Source organism: Xenia sp. Carnegie-2017, unplaced genomic scaffold (genome assembly GCF_021976095.1).
Source record: "Xenia sp. Carnegie-2017 unplaced genomic scaffold, XeniaSp_v1 HiC_scaffold_1, whole genome shotgun sequence".
NCBI classification, from domain to species: domain Eukaryota; kingdom Metazoa; phylum Cnidaria; class Anthozoa; order Malacalcyonacea; family Xeniidae; genus Xenia; species Xenia sp. Carnegie-2017.
Window position 1 is genome coordinate 7,936,637 of NW_025813402.1, and position 23,463 is coordinate 7,960,099.

At 36.0% G+C, this 23,463-nt stretch overlaps 4 protein-coding genes across 4 annotated transcripts; 2 read left to right on the forward strand and 2 right to left on the reverse strand.

Annotated features, from left to right (window-relative positions):
• Positions 1-454: 454 nt before the first annotated feature.
• On the reverse strand, positions 455-6,200 carry LOC124442273 (alanyl-tRNA editing protein Aarsd1-like). The gene is made up of 13 exons (XM_046992776.1): positions 5,955-6,200; positions 5,595-5,612; positions 4,920-5,061; positions 3,238-3,295; positions 2,961-3,120; positions 2,751-2,811; positions 2,583-2,638; positions 1,879-2,006; positions 1,729-1,795; positions 1,449-1,540; positions 1,276-1,330; positions 1,032-1,126; positions 455-811 (listed from the first exon to the last, which is right to left on the reverse strand). The coding sequence occupies exons 1-13, from the start codon at positions 6,195-6,197 to the stop codon at positions 685-687; spliced, it is 1,302 nt and encodes a 433-aa protein (XP_046848732.1). The 5' UTR covers positions 6,198-6,200; the 3' UTR covers positions 455-684.
• Positions 6,201-9,430: 3,230 nt separating this feature from the next.
• On the forward strand, positions 9,431-11,106 carry LOC124435346 (cannabinoid receptor type 1A-like). Its single transcript, XM_046985284.1, has one exon. It carries the CDS (start codon positions 9,563-9,565, stop codon positions 10,607-10,609), a length of 1,047 nt encoding a protein of 348 aa, XP_046841240.1. The 5' UTR covers positions 9,431-9,562; the 3' UTR covers positions 10,610-11,106.
• Positions 11,107-11,371: 265 nt separating this feature from the next.
• On the forward strand, positions 11,372-13,597 carry LOC124435354 (peptide methionine sulfoxide reductase MsrB-like). The gene is made up of 5 exons (XM_046985291.1): positions 11,372-12,200; positions 12,359-12,450; positions 12,554-12,630; positions 12,700-12,865; positions 13,324-13,597. Exons 1-5 carry the CDS (start codon positions 12,005-12,007, stop codon positions 13,432-13,434), a joined length of 642 nt encoding a protein of 213 aa, XP_046841247.1. The 5' UTR covers positions 11,372-12,004; the 3' UTR covers positions 13,435-13,597.
• LOC124435335 (hippocampus abundant transcript 1 protein-like) lies at positions 13,427-22,042 on the reverse strand. Its single transcript, XM_046985274.1, has 12 exons — positions 21,770-22,042; positions 21,204-21,299; positions 20,715-20,777; positions 19,540-19,667; positions 18,603-18,717; positions 17,816-18,034; positions 16,918-17,031; positions 16,526-16,597; positions 15,096-15,208; positions 14,689-14,786; positions 14,341-14,513; positions 13,427-13,999 (listed from the first exon to the last, which is right to left on the reverse strand). The coding sequence occupies exons 1-12, from the start codon at positions 21,881-21,883 to the stop codon at positions 13,781-13,783; spliced, it is 1,524 nt and encodes a 507-aa protein (XP_046841230.1). The 5' UTR covers positions 21,884-22,042; the 3' UTR covers positions 13,427-13,780.
• Between the last annotated feature and the right edge of the window lie 1,421 nt (positions 22,043-23,463).

Sequence of the window (23,463 nt, forward strand, 5' to 3'; positions counted from 1 at the left end):
CTTTACCTCCAGCCTCGGGGCAGGAAGAAAATTAACATGATGAGTTTGGAGGGAAGGGCGTCTGGATGTACAATTGCGCACAGTGGGGAGAGGTTGGTTGATAAAAACTCGATTATAGAATGGTGTTCTAGTATGCTTTTGGGTGAGGGGGTGAAGTGCAAATCAGTACATTTGTTGTGTACAAAGAAGAGCGGTAGTTATTTCAATTTCGAGAAACTATTACAACGCACAAAATAGATGCCCTCGCGTGTCCCGAGTGATTATCAATCTAATTTTACCTTTAAAAAAATATCGTATATTTTAGTTTAAAAAAATACTATAATTAAGACAACTGACAATTGACATAAATTTGACAGTGGCTCGACCAAGAATTTCTCAATTTTCAATTAGTCCACGGATAAAGAAATTTGAAACAAAAACCTAATCCACATAAATACAATATTTGAAATGCGAGTTTAGAACTTTTGGACAATATTTTGTTTCTATGATTGATTATTTAATTATACATTACATGCTCTGTCACTAAAGTATATATTTCTAGGAACTTGAACATGATATATACTGTAAGATTATTAGATTTAATTCTTTCTTTGGAAAGTTGAAAAAATGAGTGCGCAATGTAGTGTAAACAGGGGTACTGGTACTGAAAAGGCACTTTTCAATAGGTTCATCACCATCGGTTTATCATGAATTTTCGGGGAAATATTCTCGAAGAAGGTTTTCAATGGCATCGCGATCAGCCAAACTACTTACCTTTCCTTGAAAACGTCCTTTCTTTCCTCCACCTTTACCTTGAAGTAATGAGGCCACTCTAAACAAAACAGACGAGAAAAAAAAATAAAAATTAATACTCATATAATTACACACAATGCGATAGAATATTTTTACAGATTTATAAATTACAATGATTTAACCCGATTCAGGTGCAAAACAAAGGAAAGAATAGGTTATTTCGTGCATGTGCAAATAGTTGATAGTACTTATAAGCTTTCATCGTTGAATTGTACAACTTCTATAGGTAGATAGCTTACTTTGGACCAAGTTGAGAAACAGCGGTTTCTTGTCCGGCCAGAAGAAACATTCCAGGACCTTTAGGAGCACCACACGTAATAAAAAGCAGGATGTCCTATAGAGAATAGAAATTAAGAGGTAAGTCAGAGTGATTTTTATTGTGCAATGCAGTTTTGAAACAATAAACAAAATGAAGTCAAATAAAATACTGGAAACATCGATTCACCATACGTAACAAGACATTATTACAAATTGTTACCTTACCTTGTTGTTCAACCCATTTACAACAGCATTCATAAATTCCATGTCGGCATCATCTCTAAATAGGCAATAATTCTCAATGATTTCTGTTACAAACCTCTAAACAGCACTTTAAACAGCATTTATATTTCAACACCAGAAAGGACGTTTCCTCGATATTAAACATCCTCTACAACCTGTGAATGCAAACGTAGTTCGGTTTCTTCTCCTTTGATTTAATCTTGTATACTTCAAGTAACGCTAACTCTCGTAACTGCAGTCGGTTGGCCTTGAAATAGTAAAATAAGGCGTGAGGGTTTTGATCTCTTTTTTCTTTTCCTAACACAACGCAGAACTTGCACGACCTAAGTATTTATCTAGTTTCCATTTATCAACAATTGAATTTCATATTCTCCTTAAATCAGTCATCATCACTTCGGCAAAAGATTAGAAACAGAAATTAAACAATATCAAAACCTTATTGGCAGCTTTCAGTGATTTCTGCATTTTATCAACCATGGCGACATGCTCATCGGGACCACAACTACAATAAAGACGACAGAGCTCATGGCAACAGAGCTCATTTTCATACATTAATCTTATTTAGAGTAAAAATAAGAGAAAAACCTTAATATCTTCGAAAGTCCCTTTTCGTTCTCATATGCTTTGCGTGCAAATTCCAAGACTCGTTTCCCAGCAAGAAAAAACAAGCGAGTGCATCCCTTGGTCGATTCGGTATGGAGAAGCTTGATCATCTAAGATAAACAGGTACAAAGAGACATATATTTATATCTATGTAATTTAGCTAGTTGGCTTCTTTGGATCTTTTCGGATGAAAATAGAGCAAGTTCTATTTCTATCCGATTTTTTAGATTGACAGATCCGACTTTCGGAGGCTCACTTTATTTGTGTTCCCACAGTCCGTTTTTTAGGATCTGACAAATCGGATCGTGTTAACGGGCCTTTAAGCGTTTTAACTTGTTCAAAGAACGCAAACAACTGTATAAAACAAAAAAATGACCGGCTAGGTATAAGTAAAACCTCATTCGAGATAATGAGTTTGCTTCTTGTACTATGTTACATATCATTATTGATCAACTGGCATTCTCTTGGTTATTTCTTAAAAGAATTCCACGACAATAAATAAAAACGTTGTTAAGCTCCGAGTTTAATTTAACTGAATATCATACGTACATGATCAAAAGAATAACTATAGAACGAATATTTGCGTATTGAAGTATTTTAACTAATTTAGTATGAATACAAAAAGATGGTTTCCGTTTTCGTGATTTTGAGGGAAGTTCAATTAAAATCAACGGAGTGATATTTACCTGAAGATCACTAAGATTACGGACATGGGTACCACAACACATATTCATCTCCAATCCTAAGAAAACATTTGAAAAGAAATGAATAATGATAGTTGCACATATATACAGAGGGCAGTCACTAAAATAAAAAAAAACATCAAAAAAAGACAAAGTTCAACAGAAAACAACCTTCAATCTCTACAACTCGTACTTGGCCCACGTGATCATCCGGCAAACCACGAGTTCGAACCTGGGATTACAAACGAACGTACAGTATTTGCCACCAAAACCAAGATACTTTCGTTTTCTGAAGTTTCCAACCATGTATAAATAATGCATGCACAAGGCACATGCTTTTATAGGAAAAAATATACCTCCATCAACAACACTACTGACTACCTTTTGTAATTCCGGGTCCTTTGCAGATTCGTAAACATGAACTTTAACATCACTGTGATTTCTGATTATTCTGTTGCACTCTTCTTCAATCTCTTCCATTTGATCTGATGTTAACTTCGAGCAATCCAGATCAATTGCCGTCTTCGATTTACCAAGTTCCCTTTTCAAAGATTTTGTATGTTATATACAGTATGTACAGTGGCTATCTTTGAAAAAAACATGCACAAATTGAAATGTCAATTTACGCAAGATAACTAAACTTTAGTAGGTAGCATACCACGACAATGTTTTGTATCCATATTTTTCATCAATAACCGCAGTTATGAGATGTTGTCCTAAAAGATGTTATGGAGAGCGTCAGTAGCCGTAACGAATACGAGAACAGTAAATGTAGTGATGACCATTGGCGTAAAAATGCCAACGAGTCAAAATGTAGATTGTAGAATAAATAAACTAGGGATCCAAGGATAGTGCAATGTTACATAAAAAAACAACAACACAGCCTCTTAATTCGTTATTCGAATGAATCATAAAATGTTTCAAACAGTTCTTTCCTTTCTTCATTAACACCAATTTTGACTCATGTATGATGAGGCAAACATCCAGTTTCTTCTCGGTAAATAAAATCATTTTTAACATAACCTATCATGAGCTATAGGCTAAGTAAGTACTTGTTTACAGTCCACGGTTTACGTGTATAAAGGACTTTCTTTTTGTTTACGGTGTAATATCTAAGGTTGTGTATCCCATGTGGAAATCCTATCGGTCTAGCGTGAAATCTCCCAGGCTATATAGGAAACAAAGCAATAATATAGCTGGTAGATTGAAAAAAATATCTAGAAAGTACAGAACGCTCCATAGACAGAGGATTGAAAAGTGATCGCCTTACACGCAATAATTCGTAGTTCAAAGACAAACTACAAAAGTTGCTCACAGAACGTGTAGAACCAAGTTTTTTAAGGTATGTGAACCCCAGATCTGGTGATTCAAAGTCCTTTGCACTATTATGTATATATAAACTTTCAACAAGGCTGAGTAATGTCAATATTACACAGGGCTCAAAACAACGGACGATGAAGACCCAAACAACGTAATTAGAAAACTACAAAAACCGAATCAAATCTTTCAATCCACGTGCAGCCGGCATTTCAAGAACAAACAATGCTTTTCCATGCGTACATTTGCGTTTTTATACGGCTTACAGTGATTCCATTCAGGATAGTAAAATACAGTAAATCGCAAACAATATGTATTTCAACAGAACACTGAAAAGTTAAGTAAAAGTAAAGTTTGCGAAGTGGCCTGCAATCGATAACGGCCGAGCAACAAAGGAGTGTATCCCCTTTTTGTTAAGCGCTAGACAAGGGAGATCTATGCTGAGGTGAAGCGCCACAACTACTCTCGACTCCCTGCTACTTTACCGCGCAGATCAGGTTACCCAATTTGCGCTACTAATACGCTGAGTAGGCGAGGCTACTCATACGCTGAGTAGGCGAGGACAAGTATCGAACCTGGGACCTTGCGATCACCAGGTGAAGGCTCTACAGTCGGAACTATCCCTTGACCTTAAAGTTAACCAATTAACAATTCGTGCTAAAGACGTGAAAATGTACCTTGTCGGAATAACGATAAACATAAAAGATTGGCGTTGCAAAACTTTGCCAATTTAAAATCCAGGTGAAGGACATAGTGAAAATAACCTTCCTTTGAGCATGAAACAAAATAAAATTCCAAAAACAGGCATCTCGTTTTCTTGATATTCAAGATGATACTAGAGTTTTAAATCAAAAGATGGTGTAATATTTCGTCTTTATTCCAAAGACATCATCAGACAAATACATTGACTTGTGATATTGGTCAGTATAGACAGAGAGTTTTAATAAGAAAGTTATTTCATGCAAGCATGTTTTATGTGTGTTTGTTCGTACAATGAATACACTAACCACGTGATAAACATACCAGAATGCTGCTGCATATGATCAAATCTTCGTGTCCAGTCTACTTTCAACTTCACCTCACTATCAACAGAAATTTCTTCCTTTACAACATGTACGGCAAGAGCACCTCGCCTGGTCACTTGAAACACAGGAACATCATTTATCTATATATGGCAAAAAAGTTGACATTGAATTGATTAAAATGAGACTCTTGAGGGCTACATAAGTACAAAAAACATGATCATACAAATTTCTTAAAATACAAATAGGGAATTTGTGTAATTGACTGGTGTTTTTTTTAATATAGTTATGGCTGTATGTCTCCCTGCAGATAAGACTAAAACTTCATCAATTAAAAAAACTTCAAACAACAGTAGCGTAGCCAGGCCGCAAGTTTCGGTCCTGCTATGTATATTTTAGAATACTACCATTATTCATTTCTTTAGAAATGTATTGTTCTTACAATGAGTGAACACAGAAAAATTAACATAGCAGGACCAAATTTGCAGGTTGGCTATGCTACTGTCTAACAATATTTACAAGCAAAATGAATATTCATATGGTAATTCACACACTTCATTTACATGTGCCTACATGTGCATGATGATACTTCAAGATACTTTAAGAAAGAAAGAATTTGAATACTAAATATACATTCCTGCCAAAGTTCCAACTAATTCCAGCATAATCTACTTACAGTTCCTTGATCACAGGGCTAAAAGAAAAAAACAGAAAAATAATTGTTACATATTATGTAAAGCTGAAATGCTACAACATTTTGAAAATAGACCCAATATAAACCAAAATAGAACATAAACCAAATCAATCAATGACAATACATGATCAGTATTTTTCATGTATAAATTGTTTGAATGCTTAGCAACATTGTGCTAGTGAGACAGCTAAAGTGCAAATTCCATCTCCATATACCCTGGCAATAACTACCTATTCTCTTGTCAGCAGCCGCCACTTCATTACAAGGCATAAACATGCTACCATAAAATCAATAGTAATTTAGTAATATAAAAATATCATAGTGCAAAGAGTTCTTTCTTACTTGTCCGCCACCTTCAGGAAACAAAATTGTGTCTTCCAAAACTATCTCATACTCATGTGGTTTGGATTCAGTGCAGGAAACAACTTTTGATGTAAATTCCGTTTTATAGGAATCCCTTTGACATTCAAAGACCATAGTAGATCCGATCAAGATCCTTCTCTTCTTATAACCAAGGTTGTTTTTTACGTGAATAGATCTTGTGTTACCGCAGAGTCTATTCATTACTGTTAAACAATCCGCCATAAATTTCCAATAACCAATGACGTGCATATATTTATAATTTATGCAACATGTCACGTGGGTGAAATTCCTAGACAAGTACCATCAAAGCAAAAATCATGCTACAAATCAGTTCAAGGGGAAGTGTGGGGCTTGACACCCCAATTTTTTGCTAACATTTATATTTCAGCCTAACTTGAAGCATAGAAAATTTAGTAAACGTTTAAGTCATAGCCCCACTCCTCCCCACAGGTTCAATTTTGTAGCGCCTTTCCAGGCGTTCCTGCCTTGTAAAAACTTTCGGCTGTTTGGTTTCTATTTTACAGCTGTAAAAAGTTTCTTTTTGCACGTCATCGCCTTTTCTGATGATTTCCAATCGTACTAGTAAATTTGCTTCACATTGACTGTGTTGTGCAGACTGCAAACGTTTTTCATAACGAGTCATTTTATTCGGGTGTTTGTAAAAAATATTTGTAAAAATACACATGTTTGTAAATGATTAGTAGATCGCTATTATATGTAAATATATACACAATGTCTGTAAACGAGTAGAAGTTCCGATGGAGCAAAATGTTTATGAAGTCATTACGTACGTTATCTTCAATCACCTGCAACAAGAAATGGCAGCCTCAGTATTTTTACGAAAAATACTGAAAGTAAAATACACAAAATCAAAATTATGTGTCATCAAACATGCAATACAAGATCGTAATGTTCATTAAAATACGTTATAAATCGCTTATAAAATGTCATTAAATTCAAATTCATCAGTGACTGTGAGATATTTTTCAATTTCAAGAAACATTAGATAAAACAGCCTAGAATCGTTTGTTAAATTGCGCAAGGTTGTTTAACAGTTTTAAGATTACTGATTTTTACTGAATGTCCTTTCATTTTGTGCAACGATCACAGGAGCGTTTTAAACTTGTCGATAAATACAATTTGTCAGTCATGAAAGATGACGCATCTTTTCAGCCTCTTCTGCAAATGATTTGATTGTCATTTAAAAACAAAGAGTTCAAAATCAGCATCAATGCTTGAAGGTTATGTGCTTGTGTATGGAACAGAGATTAAGCAACTCCTCAACACCACTATTTTCATAATTGCTTCACTATAGCGGTAGGCGAATTATCAGTGGATGTTAAGATTTAACTTTTTCCAGACATTCTGCTTAGTCTTCATTGTACTGTTGGGGGTAAGGTAACAGGAAAGGCAATTCTGCAGTTAATTCGGGATTACGAATTTATCAACCAGTCATAGATGTTGTCTTCGTTGTCGGCGAAGCCTTGAAAATTCAGTCTTAAAATCAACATGACATAAAGCAGCTAAAGTCTGATTCTTTGGGCGTCCGAGTCGTTTGAATTGTCTCAATTGAGTCATCTCGTTATTGGCACTACTCTGATAACTATTTAAGAAACAAGCTCAACAAGAAGGCCCACAGCGAAATCAACAAATACAATTTTTCCATTTACCAAAATCCTAATCTTTTACGTGTGAAATACATAAAGACAAGCAAACCGAATAAGATTCAATTTTCCGAATACTGCGTAATGTAATAAACGTACGGGGAAGGAGGTGGGTGGAGGGTGCCGCACCCCAATATCGGTATGGCCCCGCAGGGAAACCTTCCTCTTGTCCACCACCATCCGCAATTCTTTCTCATGTAAGAAAAACATTTCACTCTGCTGATTTTAATGACTTCTCAATTCTCAGTTCTTCCTCTGACAATTATGATTCATTAAAGTCCTAATTCTCATATCTAATCTTAAGCCCTCTCTTAACACTCAAGGCAACTCAATATCCCTGCACCTTCTCTAATATGTAGCCCGTTTCCATTCTGTCCTGTCGTCTAAGCTTCCTACTTTCCTTTTATGTCAACCTGTAAATACATGCTTGTATTTAAAGCCTCGTGTAAATGTTTATCCTTTTATCTGAAGTTAAAAGACGAAATGATTAAAAAAACTTTTTACCTTTTTTTCTAATTTATTGTCGTAATGGCTTTATTAAAAGTCTTATGTTGGGCTATTATGTTCATAATGAAAATCTGCTTTCCGCCAGGCATATTTCTGGCCTGGCCACTTTGCTCTAGTAAATTTCTTTTAGGGAGGCACAACTTGCACAGTAGCCACCTGAATGCCTTCTTCAAGTTCAATAATACTCATATCATTATTGAACAAAGACTAATTTGGTCTAATTTATAATCAAGTACAAGAGTTGTGTGTAAAACGGCACGATATGGCTCTAAAACGAGTCAATCGTGAGCTTGCGCATATTCCATACCAATTACCACTAAAGGAAGCGATTTAGTTATAAGAAAACACACAGAACAATACGCAACTGCTTTTGATCGATTTCAACTTATATGTTGGCAGTGTTGTAGTTTTTGGTATGTATACTGTAGCTGCCACCAGAGACGTAACTAGAACGTTAATTGGGGGGTGGGTGGGTGTATATCATTTATTCAGTTGTGCCCAACTGATTTCTTCTGAAATTTAAATCACCTTCAAAAGAAATCAGTAGGGCACAACTGAATATATGCATATGCACACACCCAATTAACGTTCTAGTTTTGTCTCTGGCTGCCACAGCCATTCATTAAATCCAGGAAGCTGTAGACATGGCAGAATAAGGTAAATTTACGAGCTCACGGTAATATTACATAACAACTTATGGCATAGCATTTTGAAAGGACAAATTTCATATCTAATAAATCTTAATTTTGGCAACTTCCGTTACGTATTCGAAACACATTGGCAAATGACGTTTTGCGCATTCTTATAATAAACTTTTACAAAAAGTTTTCTTTGTTGATAGATAATTATTTTTGAGCACAAAAAAATTAGAGATTAATTTATTGATTCAAAAAGCAGTTTCGTAATTAGTCAGGATATTTGTGTTCTTCGAATTCATTCATAAGTTGACATCTAAATTTTGCTTGCTCGAACAAAAACTTGCGAACAATTAATTTTAATAACAAGTCTGAGTGTAGGTAGATTCCAAGGAATCCACTATAATTGTTCTCCAAGAACTTTTGCATTTCTCATTTGAATGCAATGTAGGAATCTTGTTGCACCATTGTACTGATTTTATCTCGATCTTTAGTCGGAATTTAGACTTTGACCAAACTTCTGACAATGAAGTGATATATTTCTGGAAAAATATTGCGCACGATGTCGAGATAACAACATCTTCCATATCCGCTTTTATCTTAAAAATCGGAAGGGGGTTATTTAACAAATGCTCTGACGCAGTGCATAATTATTCGATTATTCATTGATGCATTATATCAACGCGGACACACTTCTGACTGGAAAGTCCTTATTAAACGTAAGTCATCAATCTGTCAATATTATATTTTCTCTGGAATCGCGGATGATATAAACATCGCAATGTCTACTCTATCTGTCAACCAAACGCTAAATTACACTTTGTCGAATATCAACGAAACGTTGGTGAGGGCCGAGACAGAACGTTGTTTTGAAACTTATATCGTTCTTATACCAAACACATCGTATATCGTGAACAGTGCAATTGGTTGTGTCGTAAATGGAATCTTAGCTGTTCTCGGGACATTTTTGAACGCTCTCGTCGTGTCAGTTTTTTGGAAAACGGCAAAATTACGAAATAAAGTTACGTATTTTATGATCATGCTGCTATGCTGCATTGATTTATGCGTTACCGTGGTTGTTCATCCATTTCATCTGGTCAATTCAATTGCAGAGATGACTCAAACGGCACGATGCGCCTACAAGATGATTTATCACGTGTCTACGGTCATGTTATCTGGAATGTCGTATTTGACCTTTTTTGTTATGAACGTCGAAAGATATCTATCCATTTGTAGACCGTTTTTCCACATGAGAAACGTCACCAGGGAGCGATGTCTCATGACGTGCATTTTCCTTTGGGCGGTTTGCATTGTTACAGCAGTTGTTCCCTTGTTTGGCGTTGATATTCAAATTTTCGTGACCACACTATCGTTGATGGTTCTTGGAGGGACATTTTTCATTTACGTATCAATCTATCGAGTGGCAAATAGCGGGCTAAATTCAAGGGCAGCTCGCACATCCATGCACCAAAGTCAGGATACATACTCGGTTACTATAGAGGAAAATACGTCTGTGATTGAAAGTCATGGTCCTGGTAATTCCACGAGCCCGAAAAAAGCCGTTTCGTTCCTTCATGATATACAACTCGCTAAAATGTACTTAATTGTCGTGTTTTCTACTATTCTGCTAAATCTGCCAAATGCCCTGGTTCTCGCCTTGTTTACCGGTCGAGTAAAATCTGTGGATGGGGTGGTGCAAGTGAAGATATGGACGCTCACGCTAGTTGCCATGAACTCGACATTTAACTCGCTCATCTTCTTTTGGGCAAACGATAGATTGAGAGATGAGGGCAAAAGACTGACCAAAAAGTTTTTCAAACTTAATTAAGAAGACATTTTCAATTAATAGCATTGAGCCTTGTTTTTAACTCCCACGCTTCAAGCAGAACTCATCAACACCTAAACAGCTGATACGTAAACCCATCAGTAAATAGCACAAACTTTCTATTGTACTTGCAGATGTTATTTACTGCATATCTCTTATACACTGCGATGATTCATGTTTTGAAGACTTCGTCCTATATACGCGTAAAAAGTTTAGAGAAAAAGTGAAGCAAAATATGTTCAAATCGCAACTATCACTTCACTTCTGCAAGAACTTTTGTATGAGGCGTTGGTGAAAAGAAGCCTTTACGCGAGAAGACCCCATACTACGTTTCGGTTTTGATTTCGAAAATACAATACACTACATTTTACAATTGACAAACAACTACCAATTCCCTTTCGAACAATTGAGGATATAATAACATTTTAAATCACTGTTGTATTTTTGTGTCACGCGTGGAAAATTGAAACCCAATAAACATGAAAATGTTGGAGAGAATAGTCCCGTTGTGAAAGACTTAAATGTTCGTAGTATACAGATATATACCGTTAAAAATATAAATGTGGCATATTATAAATGTGGCATATTATAAGACTATATGAGGTAATATTGAAAACAAGAAGAAAATTATAATGGCCTTTTATATTAGTCCCACACTCCCACTGTATTGTCAGCTCTATTGAATTATATTAGTGATTGGTGAAAAGCACCACAGTCCACATTTATTTTTAATGAGGACATGGTTTAGATAAGAGGGCCAGAAGTTTATCAGTCTATTTGACTGCTTTCTGCTCTCTTCTTGAAATAAAGTTCTTACTTACTGGTAAAGTAAAGTACAGGTTCAACCCGTCTACTGGGTGGGGTAGTCTGGAAGTTTCAATGGAGCTGCCCATGACCCTGATGTTAATTTTCGCTAAAAGGTACAATGCTGCACATGAATTCAAGAAATTGGGGGTGATGACCGAGCTAAAACACACATATTCAGTTCTACCCTACTGACCTTGAATATTTATTCACTCCCCAATAACTAAAATATAAAGTTTGTTTGATCGGATAACTACCTTCATTAAGCAAATATACAAAACGCTAATGTTTGGACGAATGATTAAATTGATTTAGATATTGCTCTACAATCGGCAAAAATCTTAGAGACTCAAGGCTTAGATCCACAGCACGATAAATTAACATTCAGACAAATTTCCTCGTATCCAGTAAAAATTTATCCTTCACAAACTATTTAGGAATATATTTTACCACATTTTCAGTCTCTAAATCGAATTCTGAGAACGCCTTCTGCCTAACTTTGATAAGTTGTACCAGTTAGGAAGCCAATAAGTTAAATAATTTCCTCAATGGTCTATCAGTAAAAATTCCATAGATTGAACAACTTACGTAATAATGGCGGCTGCAGTATTACGATGTCGTTTTGTTGGAACATTTAGCAAACGTTGGTGGCCATCGTTTTGCTATTTTTATGACCAAAGAAGCTGTTGTAAAATCAAAACTGGTCTTCGTCTTTACAAATTACCACCCTCCTTAAGTGGTTGGCATTTTAGAACGTTTAAAACGACAATGAAATATCGTTCAGATTCAGGTATGAACTGTTAGTCATTCAGTGGAATGAGGTTTTTTGTTCTTTGCAATTATTGATCAATCTAATTGTATCCATCTTTATTATGAAATACATCGGTCGTTCTCTATTTACCATTGTTGTTCAAAGTTCGAAATGAAAGTTCCTTTTATTCCTTGAAGGGAATCCATTCCAAAATTTGACTGAAGATGATTGGATGAAAAGATTGACTGCCCAACAGTATTATATTTGCCGAGAAAAAGGAACCGAACCGGTATGATAAAGTGATAAAGGAATTTACAAATGCAATTGCATTGCATTTACTCCCTTAGCAGTTTTCAAATGCCGACAAGCATAAAAAATTTCATTATTTTCAGCCTTGGTCAGGTGAACTATTGGATAATAAAATGCATGGTGTATACAGTTGTGTTTGCTGTGATTTGGACCTATTTCAGTAAGTGTACATGCATTACTGATTGTTAAGTGGATTCTTGCTTGAAATTCAATTCTTCATATTTATCAGCTCCTCAGCAAAATTTGATTCATCAAGTGGCTGGCCTTCATTTTGGTCTGCAATAGAAGATGACCAAACAGAAGAACAGAAACAGCTTGGGCTTCCCAATTTGAGAGTCATTCAAAAAGTAGATAAGAGTCATGGGATGGTGAGAGTGGAGGTATTATGTAGTCGGGTAAGAAAACATCAAAAGTTTATGAGATTTTAATCTTGGTGAGTGATAACATTGCCGAGTGCAACCATGCACAGGGATGAAGAGAAGGGAATGGTTACAAGAGGAAAATGAAAATGAGTGAAAAGAAGTCAGGGAAGGATGATAAGTAAGGTTCGTGTGACGAGGCAGAAAATGAAGGTAGAAAGAAAAATAGTGATAGCAAGGAAAGATAGAAAAGGATTAAAAGATGATAGAAAGAGAGAATCGAGTTTATTTCATTTTCACATTTTTCATATGATAAGTGCACGAGAAACAAAAAATAATGAAGAATCTCAACTCATATTGTTTTGTGAGTGCATAAGGTGCATTAAATGTTCAATGTTTCAAATAGATCTAATAAATGCTACCGCAGAGAATAAACTTTAAGCTATAATTAGGAAGAAATGAAATTAGTAACAGCACAGTTTCTTTATTTGCAGTGTTCATCTCATCTAGGACATGTCTTTGGCGACGGACCTCAACCAACTGGACTACGTTATTGCATTAACAGTATTGCACTGAAATTTAAACCCATGGACGATGAACAATAATACCAACCAACAACATGGCCGCAGCCTGCCTGGATTCTTTATTCAAGCCTAATAAAATCCCTTCATCAATATAAAATACACTACGTCAAAATAATTTGAAGTAAATTGTTTACAAATACAATCATCATCAACTTGCTAGAAGCAGTTGCCTACGAGAGAAAAACTGATTTTGACCAATCACAGGTTCAGTGAAAGAAAGATGTAGAATGCTTGCGTGATGCTTCTTTCACTTGTCTCAATCTGCGTACCGTCAAAGATACCGGAATCCAAGACATGGCCATCAATGAAAGGCTGCCTGTATGCAGAATCCCCGTTTTTAGTTGTGTTTAGAATCAACGACTTGGGATTATGAATCATTGAATAACATTGGAACTTTTTCGTTTGCCTCTGTGTTGGCAATGTTTTGCCCGTCTTCGGAGAAACTGGGACGGTTTGGATGTTTCGGGCTTCCAACCGTTGAGTTTACGATGAGCACGTTTTTCTTCTCGGGTAAAAATAATGTCAATAAAAGGGCTAAGATGACCAAACCAGCCCCAAACAGAAATGGAGCGCCAGTTCCAATACCCTGTGGAAAGATAAATTATATGCTCACTCGCAACTGGCCTAAATCAACTTCGTAAAGACAATGATAAATTCTACTTGCATTGAAAACGGAGAAGTTACATACGTAGCTACATTAAAACAGGGAAAGAGCGAAACTTGGCTAGCTACTACACAATCAGTGGTATAATTTGCAATCACAGCTCTGGTATAATTTACAATCATTGCTCTTCAATAGCTAAAACCATGCGTATAGAAACGAAACCTATGCTTTGTGAATAGCAATTTGAATTCAAGCATTTCATAAAGCAACACTACGATACGGCAGCAAAAGCGGAAATGACTCTGCTATAATTTGAAGCTTACTCTCAATGAAGGATCCTTCGATGTTTTGGATAGGGTAGAATTTAAGTTGACTGTCACTGCTGGTTTTGGCGAGTCAAGATCAACGTGAAATATGAAAAACATAAGACCGAACAAAGCTGGACCTAACCCATTACATAATCCTCGTATACCCGTGATGATTCCTTGAACAGCACCTAAAGAAAAACACATCTACATCGTGGAACATTAAAAAGGTAACTTCAACAAATATTTGAAAATGTCTTCCATTTAAACTTTGTTTTAGTGGCACAAACAACACGTCAATTTCGTCGGATCCTTTCTATACCATATATGGATCATGTTTTCTATCATAAAAAATTGCATGGTTACCTTGCTGATCAGACTCTGAGCTACATGAGACCAATGAACTTATTGCAGGATACGTTAAACTTGACATAGACGCCAGCGAACCAGCCGCCCATAACATCCTGCAAGAATACCATGGCATGTGAAACAATATGCACGAGGGATAGCTAAACCACCTCTAATAATTGCGGAATTATAGGTGTTATTCATCTGAAACAAAATCAACGCGTTTTCTATTTGCTTTTGCGTAATCAATGGCGAAGTCAGGCAGAATTTTTAGAAATTACATAGAAAAAAATTTGACTTATTACTTTTGTCCCATGTCCTTTGCCAAAAAATGTACACATTGCATGACTGGGGTTGTCTTCGCTCAACAATCCACATACACATGCGCAGAATCAAAAATGAGAGTATGTATATATGAAACCCACCATTTTTGACTTCCTAAGCCGTACCACGTAAGCTGCAAAGCTTGAAACACCAGACCAACAAGAATGCAATGTTTTAATCCTATATTTTTCTTCAATAAAGCTAAAACACTCGTCTAAATAAATCAAAAATTACAAAATTAGCAAAAAAATCAACTCAATGTCATAAAGGTACATATATAATACTTCATTTTCGATCATTGAACAGATAGAAGTCCTCATGCCGATCGTCAACGATGAGGACAACTATACTAATCCTAGTCTCTAAACGCGTGGCCAAAAATAGTTTTAATACAACTACAGTAAAGTAAATGGTTTGAACCCGGAAGTATCGTTACATGTTTGTAAATGTAGATCGTCCACGTTAGTAGAGTCCTGAGAAGGACTGTTTTTGTTGTTGTTGACCGACGCAAATGACTCTGAAGATGACTACCGCTAAGAATGTCGAAACGTCAGTCAACAACAACAAAAACAGTCCTTGACTCCGAAGATGACTACCGCTAAGAATGTCGAAACGTCAGTCAACAACAACAAAAACAGTCCTTGACTCTGAAGATGACTACCGCTAAGAATGTCGAAACGTCAGTCAACAACAACAAAAACAGTCCTTGACTCCGAAGATGACTACCGCTAAGGTTGTTGAAACGTCAGTCAACAACAACAAAAACAGTCCTTGACTCCGAAGATGACTACCGCTAAGGTTGTCGAAACGTCAGTCAACAACAACAAAAACAGTCCTTGACTCTGAAGATGACTATCGCTAAGAATGTCGAAACGTCAGTCAACAACAACAAAAACAGTCCTTGACTCTGAAGATGACTATCGCTAAGAATGTCGAAACGTCAGTCAACAACAACAAAAACAGTCCTTGACTCTGAAGATGACTATCGCTAAGAATGTCGAAACGTCAGTCAACAACAACAAAAACAGTCCTTGACTCTGAAGATGACTATCGCTAAGAATGTCGAAACGTCAGTCAACAACAACAAAAACAGTCCTTGACTCTGAAGATGACTACCGCTAAGAATGTCGAAACGTCAGTCAACAACAACAAAAACAGTCCTTGACTCTGAAGATGACTACCGCTAAGGTTGTCGAAACGTCAGTCAACATCAACAATGATGATCTACATCTACAAACATGTAATACAACTACAGCTCATCCATATATTTGTGATGACGTGCATGTCTATAGGCAACACATTACTACATGGAAATATTTAGTTGTACAAAAATTTATCAGTTTCATACGCCGGGTAAACGTTTTCGTTGCCGCTGAATAGAGAGGCAAGGAACAAAGACGCAAAATACGATAATTTCATAATCTTGTATGCAAATCGATCATTTCGATCAGCCGCAGCAACTTCCACAAGTTCACACTTCATTTCAAGTAAGCAGATTAAAATTAAACACAACACGAAAGTCATAAAGCACCTGCGCCACAACGGATAAAATTCCAGCTACTGCAATGAACGTCGCAACATCTTCGGAATCAAAATACATGACCTAAATAATACGGAAGGATTATAAAAGAAGAAAACAATGCTTAACTGCAGTAGCAGATGTAACACAAAACAAATACTGCTTCGTGAAATGAATTTTATGCATGAGAAATAAAGGGAAAAGACAGTCGCCAGGTGTATGATGTGTAAGCATAGCATTGAAGAGCAAAGTTTCTAATATTTTAAGGGAAAATGGGAAAAAGAACTACCGTGCATTGATATGAGACGTTTAACACAATCTTACTTTCTTAAGTAGAGAAACACACAATAATATTGTCCTGCATAAGGTAAATACGACAAAAACAATATTTAACACAAACTTACCTTTTTTAAGTAGAGAAACATGCAAGAATATTGTCCTGCCTCTGGTAAATACGACAAAAACACAGCGACCGATAATAGCAAAACAGTTGGATCATTTCCAACTTTTCTAAGAGACTGAAAGATAAAAATACAATACAGATAAAATGCTGTCGTCCTTTAAACGATTAGCCTTCTGGAAACAGATAATGTAAATCTCATAGATTTTCTGGCAGTATATACGTAGTTGATAATGTTATTATCAAACAACATTCCAGCTGACGTAGTCAATACTCTTCGTGAAATGCAAGGAGACAGGGACTGACCACCAGGATCTGGGAGGGGGTGATCCCCCCTTCAGTGAGCAAGCAACTTATTGGGTAAATTTTAGCGTCCCACATATAGGCCAGTTTCAAACGTCGTATTTTGCATGTGTCGAATAAAATAGTTTGAATTAAGTGCATGCAAAATTCGACGCATGAAACAATTAACTTCGACTGATTTGATTGAGGTCGACCTTAACTTTAAGATCGACCGGTTTTGTCACATTATGTGACGAAAGTGCGACGTCGTTTCACACGCTGAATTTTGCATGTGTCGAATACAATTTGGCTCTCGCGTTTACTCACAAGAAAGTCTGGAACGAGATAAAGCGAAGACGTCGTGTAGTAGTTGCATTCAACTCATGCAAAATTCGACGTATGAAATGCACAGTCAAGTTTTGCATATCGGTCGAATTAAATTGCTAATTGTATTTAACACATGCAAAATTCGACGTTTGAAACAGGCCATGGATTCTGTTCTCGTGCCTTTTTGCACCCCCCAGCGCCCGCCCACGCCTCACACCTTTTAACTGGCTTCGTAGTTCCTCGAAAACAACAGACATACGTATATGCATTTGGTGAAATGTTGTCAAACTTACATTAAAAGGGTCAGCTTGTTCCCAGGTTACTGGAGCACCCCAGGTTGCAGGTCTCATACGTTCCGGTAGAGACTCCGGCACAATAAGTAAGATGAATAATATATCTAACATAGCAACAGCAGTTGCTAGGGCTATAACTACATTGTCGTTGTATACTCCTTGTAAGTATGAGCCTATTGCAGGACTCACTATAAGGCTTGCTGCGAACGTTGCCGATACCTGAACAAAAAGATAGAAATTCAAAACTCCGTATGAAGTCCTCTTCAAATCCGATCATAATGATACAAAAACTTTGATGTGCTAACTATTAAACCTCAATTAAGCATTTGATCATTGGAAAGTATATTTAATTCAACACAGTAGCACATGCACCTCACACTTACACAGTTCACACGTAAATAAGTAGTTCACATGTCTACAGTTCACACGTAAATACGTAGTTCACACGTATACAGTTTACACGTATACAGTTCACACGTATACAGTTTACACATATACAGTTTACACGTACATAGTTTACATATATATGACGTTTACACGTATGCAGTTCACTCGTAAACAGTTTACACGTTTGTACTTTACATTGCAGTTCAACATATGTGAAATTTACGCGCATGCAATTGACCCAAATATGTGCAGATCACACGCACGCTTCAGCATACTCTTTGTCTTCTTCTTCACAACCAATGAGATATAGTTAATGAATATGGTGGAGTTACGCTGTGTGATGACCGAAAGTAATAATCTCACAAAAAAGTAAGCGGTACATACAGATAAAAACACTTACTAGACCATACGACATTGTGCGATCATTTTCATCAGTGCAGTCCGCTACATAGGCAAACACAACAGAAAAGGTGACAGCAAAAACTCCTGAGATGGACAATACACCGAAAAACCACCTATAAGAAATTTCACATTGATAGATGAGTAAATTCGAATCACAAAAAAACGCACTTCTCTTAAGTATTGCTTAAAAGTTTAAATATCCAAGACCAAGGCCTGGACCTATTGATTTCTATTAAACTAACAATTATTATAGTTATACATGTCAGTGCCTGTACCCCATGTGGACTAAAAGAGTGTCATGGGGGGGTGAGGGTGATTACAACCATATGAACAAATGACACTCGCATGTAAAAGACACACTTTCCGTACGTACATAAAGTCACTGTGTTTGTGTATCGATGTTTGTAGTGCTACACTCTGTAGCACAACAATACTAATGTGTTCAACTCTCCTTTAAAAAAATGAAAACCCATCCTCGGAAATCAGGTGAAGCTTACTAAAAGCTTTTTAAATATTTGACTCTCGAGAATAAGAAACTGCCAAACAGCAATTGGGAGTTGGCAAATCGAAATGCTTCACGACTTGCTAGAATCTTAAGACTAGTTGTCTAAAGCAACATTCGATTATTGGATAATTAAGTAATATGATACAATAATGAATGTTCACGTATTTTTAACAACAGGGGCCGGTTTCACGAAGCCTGGATAGAGTTATCTATTGGATAGTAATTTTTTAAACTTTTGAAAAATTGTTTGTATTTTCTCGGCTTGTAATTCTAGAATCAACATTGTATTTCATTGATTGTACAGTTCAAATCGTAGACTTTTCCTATTTAAGGGATTTTTGAAACGTTCAAAAATATCGCTATCCGGTGGATAGTGCTATTTGACTTTCGTGCAAACGGCCCCAGGACTTTTTAGCGTGTAGCTTCTCACCAAGGATTGAATCTCAATAATGGAATTGGCAAACATGTAAATCCCACAGTGAGCAGTAAAAATGACTTTCTTCCCCAAACATCAGACAAAGCACCAATGAGAGGAGCACTTAAAAACGACAGGAAACCCTAGAGCGGTAAATTTATAACTTGACATTCGTCATCTTAACATACGTATTTTACAACGCAATACAAATGCTGACGAATACATTGGTGATAAATAAGTAAGGCAGGTATTTAAACATTTCAAAAGGCATTTCATCAACCTACAAAAGTGGTAGTATGATTTGAAATAAAGAAGAAATCACAACTTGTTGTTTGAAGTTGGTGCTATCGTGGACGCACATAGCCAGCACGACTATTTAGTCCTGCTACGTATGTTGATTTTTCTTTGTTCACTTACTGTGAAAACAATATTTTTCTAACAAAATGAAAAATGAAATTTTTCAGTGAGTTGGCAAATGAATCTACACTACTAAATTGATGAAGTGCGATTGACAAGTAACCAATCTTGTGATAAAAAATCAGAAGGAAAATATTGCTCAGACTAAACAAGCAAATGAAACAGGTACATAAAAGAAAAAACAGGCAGGTGAGAAGGAAGGAGGTAGGACGGTTAGGGGGGTAAGGAGCTCAAGCAAGGGAGGAAGCAAAAACAGAATAAAGGAGAAAGAAAAATCATTATATTTTAGTCCTAATGGCAGAAAAAAGTTAGCAACTTCTGGTTTGACAGTAGATGACCATTAAACATATTTCTTCTGGTCCCAAAAAGTAAAATATTTTTTTCACACCTCCCTTTGAATATTTTCGAGGACTGTAGGCAGGGGGATATAGCTAAATCCTCAAAATTTTATTTAAAACAAGGCATGTGCTTGTGGTATGAGAGTAAAACAGCATTAGAGAAATATCAAAGATCATTTTTGTCCTCCCCTCACAAAAAATGTATACTTTGTGGTCCCTTATTGTACATATCAAAATTATCAACTTAATGACAGTTAATTTTTAGTCTATTGTTGTCCTTTAGAGAAATATGTGGTCACGACATTGATACTTTGTTGTCAGAATTGCAAAAATTTTTTAACTTTCTAGCACAATGCTAGGTATGTAATCAGGCATTCTTGGTTATGTTTGTGACCAAAGGAAAAGAAATGCAAAGAATGGGGCAACATGTCATACCTTCACTCCCTGAACCAAACCGTTCATTAAAAAAGTATGAGTAGGAAATGTCTCTCCCAAAACCTAAAGCAAAAATGAAGGAATCAAGTCAAAAGGGTCAACAGAAGAATGATTATGAAAGTACACTAAGAGATCTAAACAGGTGAAAACTTTTTGTAGAAGCATAACAAAAAAGTTCTCACTAAACTTTCATTTAAAATCCATGTACATACATAAATTTTCCAGTTATGAAACAATTATAAGAAAAGGTTAGGCAATGTTTGCAGTCTGGGTTTATCGAATAAAAAAAATTCCCATTGATAAAGATCAAGGGACTTACAAATGAGAATAGCAATGCTTTGGATTCTGCTGATTTTGCAAATTTGGCAATTAACTTATCATAAATGCACTGCCGATCCTAAAATGAGCACCATTCTAGAAATCTCTCGACTTTCATTTAAATAAAAAAATCATCATGCATTGATATGACTAATAAAAGAAACAACATACATTTAGCATTGGTCCAGTGAGCAAGCCCCAAGCAAAGTACTCCAGGAATATTATGACTGTTGCATGAAAAACACTTGGACTTCCATATCCCTGGTCCTGATCAAACATAAATAAACAAGCAAATACGTATGAGATTTAACTAATGGGTGCATTCTTCATGAAAAATTGTATCTAATTGAGGGAAATGATGCTTGTTTACATCATATTTAATGAGCACTGTACTACAATTCTAAAAAATTATTAATTTTATTTCCATTAGGTGCACATGTTGGAGAAATGCAGGAAGCCACTTTGGCTGAAAACAAGTGACATGATCATAGCAAAGCGTTAATCAAAGATTTTGCCAAATAATTAATATCCCCTCAATGTACGCATCCAGTCCACACAGTAGAAAGCTCGTCAACAAAAGTGATTATTATTTACACTCACTAGACAAGACACGCAGGTCTTTTATCTCAAAGAGTAAAATAAATACAGAAATATATAATGGACGACAACCAGAAGTGTTCGACAGTGTAATATCATATACCTTTAATTTTCACGTACACTTTAATATCGATACTCACTGCAAAAGTGTCCCGTCTATAATCTTTATCTTTCCATTGCTTTGACTTCGACACCAAACCAGGAAAGGATACAAGACGTTTAAACGTATTTTTACTTTTCTTCGCTTGTTTCATTGGTAAGAGTAATCGTCATTAAGACGACACTAGTAAAAAAGTCAGACCAGTTCCATAAATTTACAATTTATTACAGAGAAAAGAGATGTTAAACAAAGATTTATATGACTCTCTTAAATGTGGTACCTAACGAAAACTAAAGAAAATACAAAGACACCCGTACTCAGTCGTAGGGTATATCATGAATGCTTATGTACTACAAAGCAGCACCAGATACACAAATATCCCATTTATCCCATGTGTACATGGATAGTCCTCGAGATTTCAACAAGCAGGGGCGTAAAGAGCATTTTTAATTGGGGCTGCAAAGCACAAATTTTACCGACGAATAAGAGGTACTTTGAACGCATTTGGTGAAATAGTATATTAAGTTGGTAAAATATATGATCTTTAATGAATTTGTTACATACAAACTAATTTTGAGATAATGAGACAAAATTATTAAGTTTATTTCAATTTTAGTATGTTTTACCTTTAAATTTTTGAAAAGCCTGTTTTTTTGCAACTTTAGCCACACTTTGAAATCACTTGATCTTTTCAAGTAAACAATCAAGTCGATCGTCAAAAATCTGAGAAAAATCTGCCCCATGCTTTTGAGAAATGCGCCATGAATGTAATTGTTTCACTTCTGCTCCTTGCTCTCTACCGCTAATTAGATGGCAAATAGATTAGCCAATCAAATAGCATTTGCAATTGTATACTGGTATGATTCTTCTAACAATCATAGCATGTTCCTAGTATGCGTCAACAGTATTTATAAAATAAACACGATGAAACGCGTGCGCTGGTTTGCGCATGCTCGAGAGTTCTCACAAACGTCTCCGAGGTTTTCATAAGCCAGTGCAAACACGAAAAACATCTTTTAATTTTTTTTTACAAAATAAAATAATGCAAAAAAGACAAATATTTTAATTTTTCCTCTAAAATTTATTCATGATCTATTTGCAAATTCTCTTTGACTGATTGATTGTTTTGATTGATTTTTTTGATTGAATTTGATCTCTTGACAGAGCTGTGTTTGCATTAGCCTGTGCAAAACACATCTGAGCTCAACCAATCAAATCAATCAAGTCAAAAAGAATTTGCAAATAGATCATGAATACATTTTAGAGGGAAAATTAAATGTTTGTCTTTTTCGCATCATTTATTTTATAAAAAATAAATAAAAAATGTTTTTCGTGTTTGCACTCGTTTATGCAAACCTCGGAGACGTTTGTGAGAACTCTCGAGCATGTGCAACTCTCGACTTTCGGTCTCGGGCTTGCACTGATCTGCTCTCCAGTTCTCTCAAAAGTCTCCTCGGTTTTCATAAGCCTGTGCAAACACAGTAAATATCTTTTATTTCTTAAATAAAGGCATGTGCCCGTCATATGCTAGAATACACTGCCATGTACGGGTTGACAGTTGCAACTTACAACTTGTATAGTGCAAAAGATACATTAACACGTGTCAAAATGTATTGGCATGAATACAGGGTACAAATGAAGATGTAAAGTAAAGATGCAGCTAACTTTTTTTTTACGAAAAATGGGTACACTGTTTTTAACACCATCATGAGTGACGGGACGTGTCACTGCTAT

What these genes read in the sequence shown, in the direction of transcription:
- LOC124442273 (XM_046992776.1), bottom strand. Translation starts at nt 6,197, where the DNA reads ATGGCGGATTGTTTAACAGTAATGAATAGACTCTGCGGTAACACAAGA. An exon ending in GGACTTTCGAAGATATTAAG is followed by an intron (nt 1,796 to 1,878) that starts GTTTTTCTCTTA and finishes TCTTTATTGTAG; the next exon opens with TTGTGGTCCCGATGAGCATG. An exon ending in TAAATGGGTTGAACAACAAG is followed by an intron (nt 1,127 to 1,275) that starts GTAAGGTAACAA and finishes TATTCTCTATAG; the next exon opens with GACATCCTGCTTTTTATTAC.
- LOC124435335 (XM_046985274.1), bottom strand. Translation starts at nt 21,883, where the DNA reads ATGAAACAAGCGAAGAAAAGTAAAAATACGTTTAAACGTCTTGTATCC. An exon ending in TCACTGGACCAATGCTAAAT is followed by an intron (nt 20,778 to 21,203) that starts GTATGTTGTTTC and finishes TTTTTGCTTTAG; the next exon opens with GTTTTGGGAGAGACATTTCC. An exon ending in TTATTGAGATTCAATCCTTG is followed by an intron (nt 18,718 to 19,539) that starts GTGAGAAGCTAC and finishes AATTTCTTATAG; the next exon opens with GTGGTTTTTCGGTGTATTGT.
- LOC124435346 (XM_046985284.1), top strand. Translation starts at nt 9,563, where the DNA reads ATGTCTACTCTATCTGTCAACCAAACGCTAAATTACACTTTGTCGAAT.
- LOC124435354 (XM_046985291.1), top strand. Translation starts at nt 12,005, where the DNA reads ATGGCGGCTGCAGTATTACGATGTCGTTTTGTTGGAACATTTAGCAAA. An exon ending in GAAATATCGTTCAGATTCAG is followed by an intron (nt 12,201 to 12,358) that starts GTATGAACTGTT and finishes TATTCCTTGAAG; the next exon opens with GGAATCCATTCCAAAATTTG. An exon ending in TGTGATTTGGACCTATTTCA is followed by an intron (nt 12,631 to 12,699) that starts GTAAGTGTACAT and finishes CATATTTATCAG; the next exon opens with CTCCTCAGCAAAATTTGATT.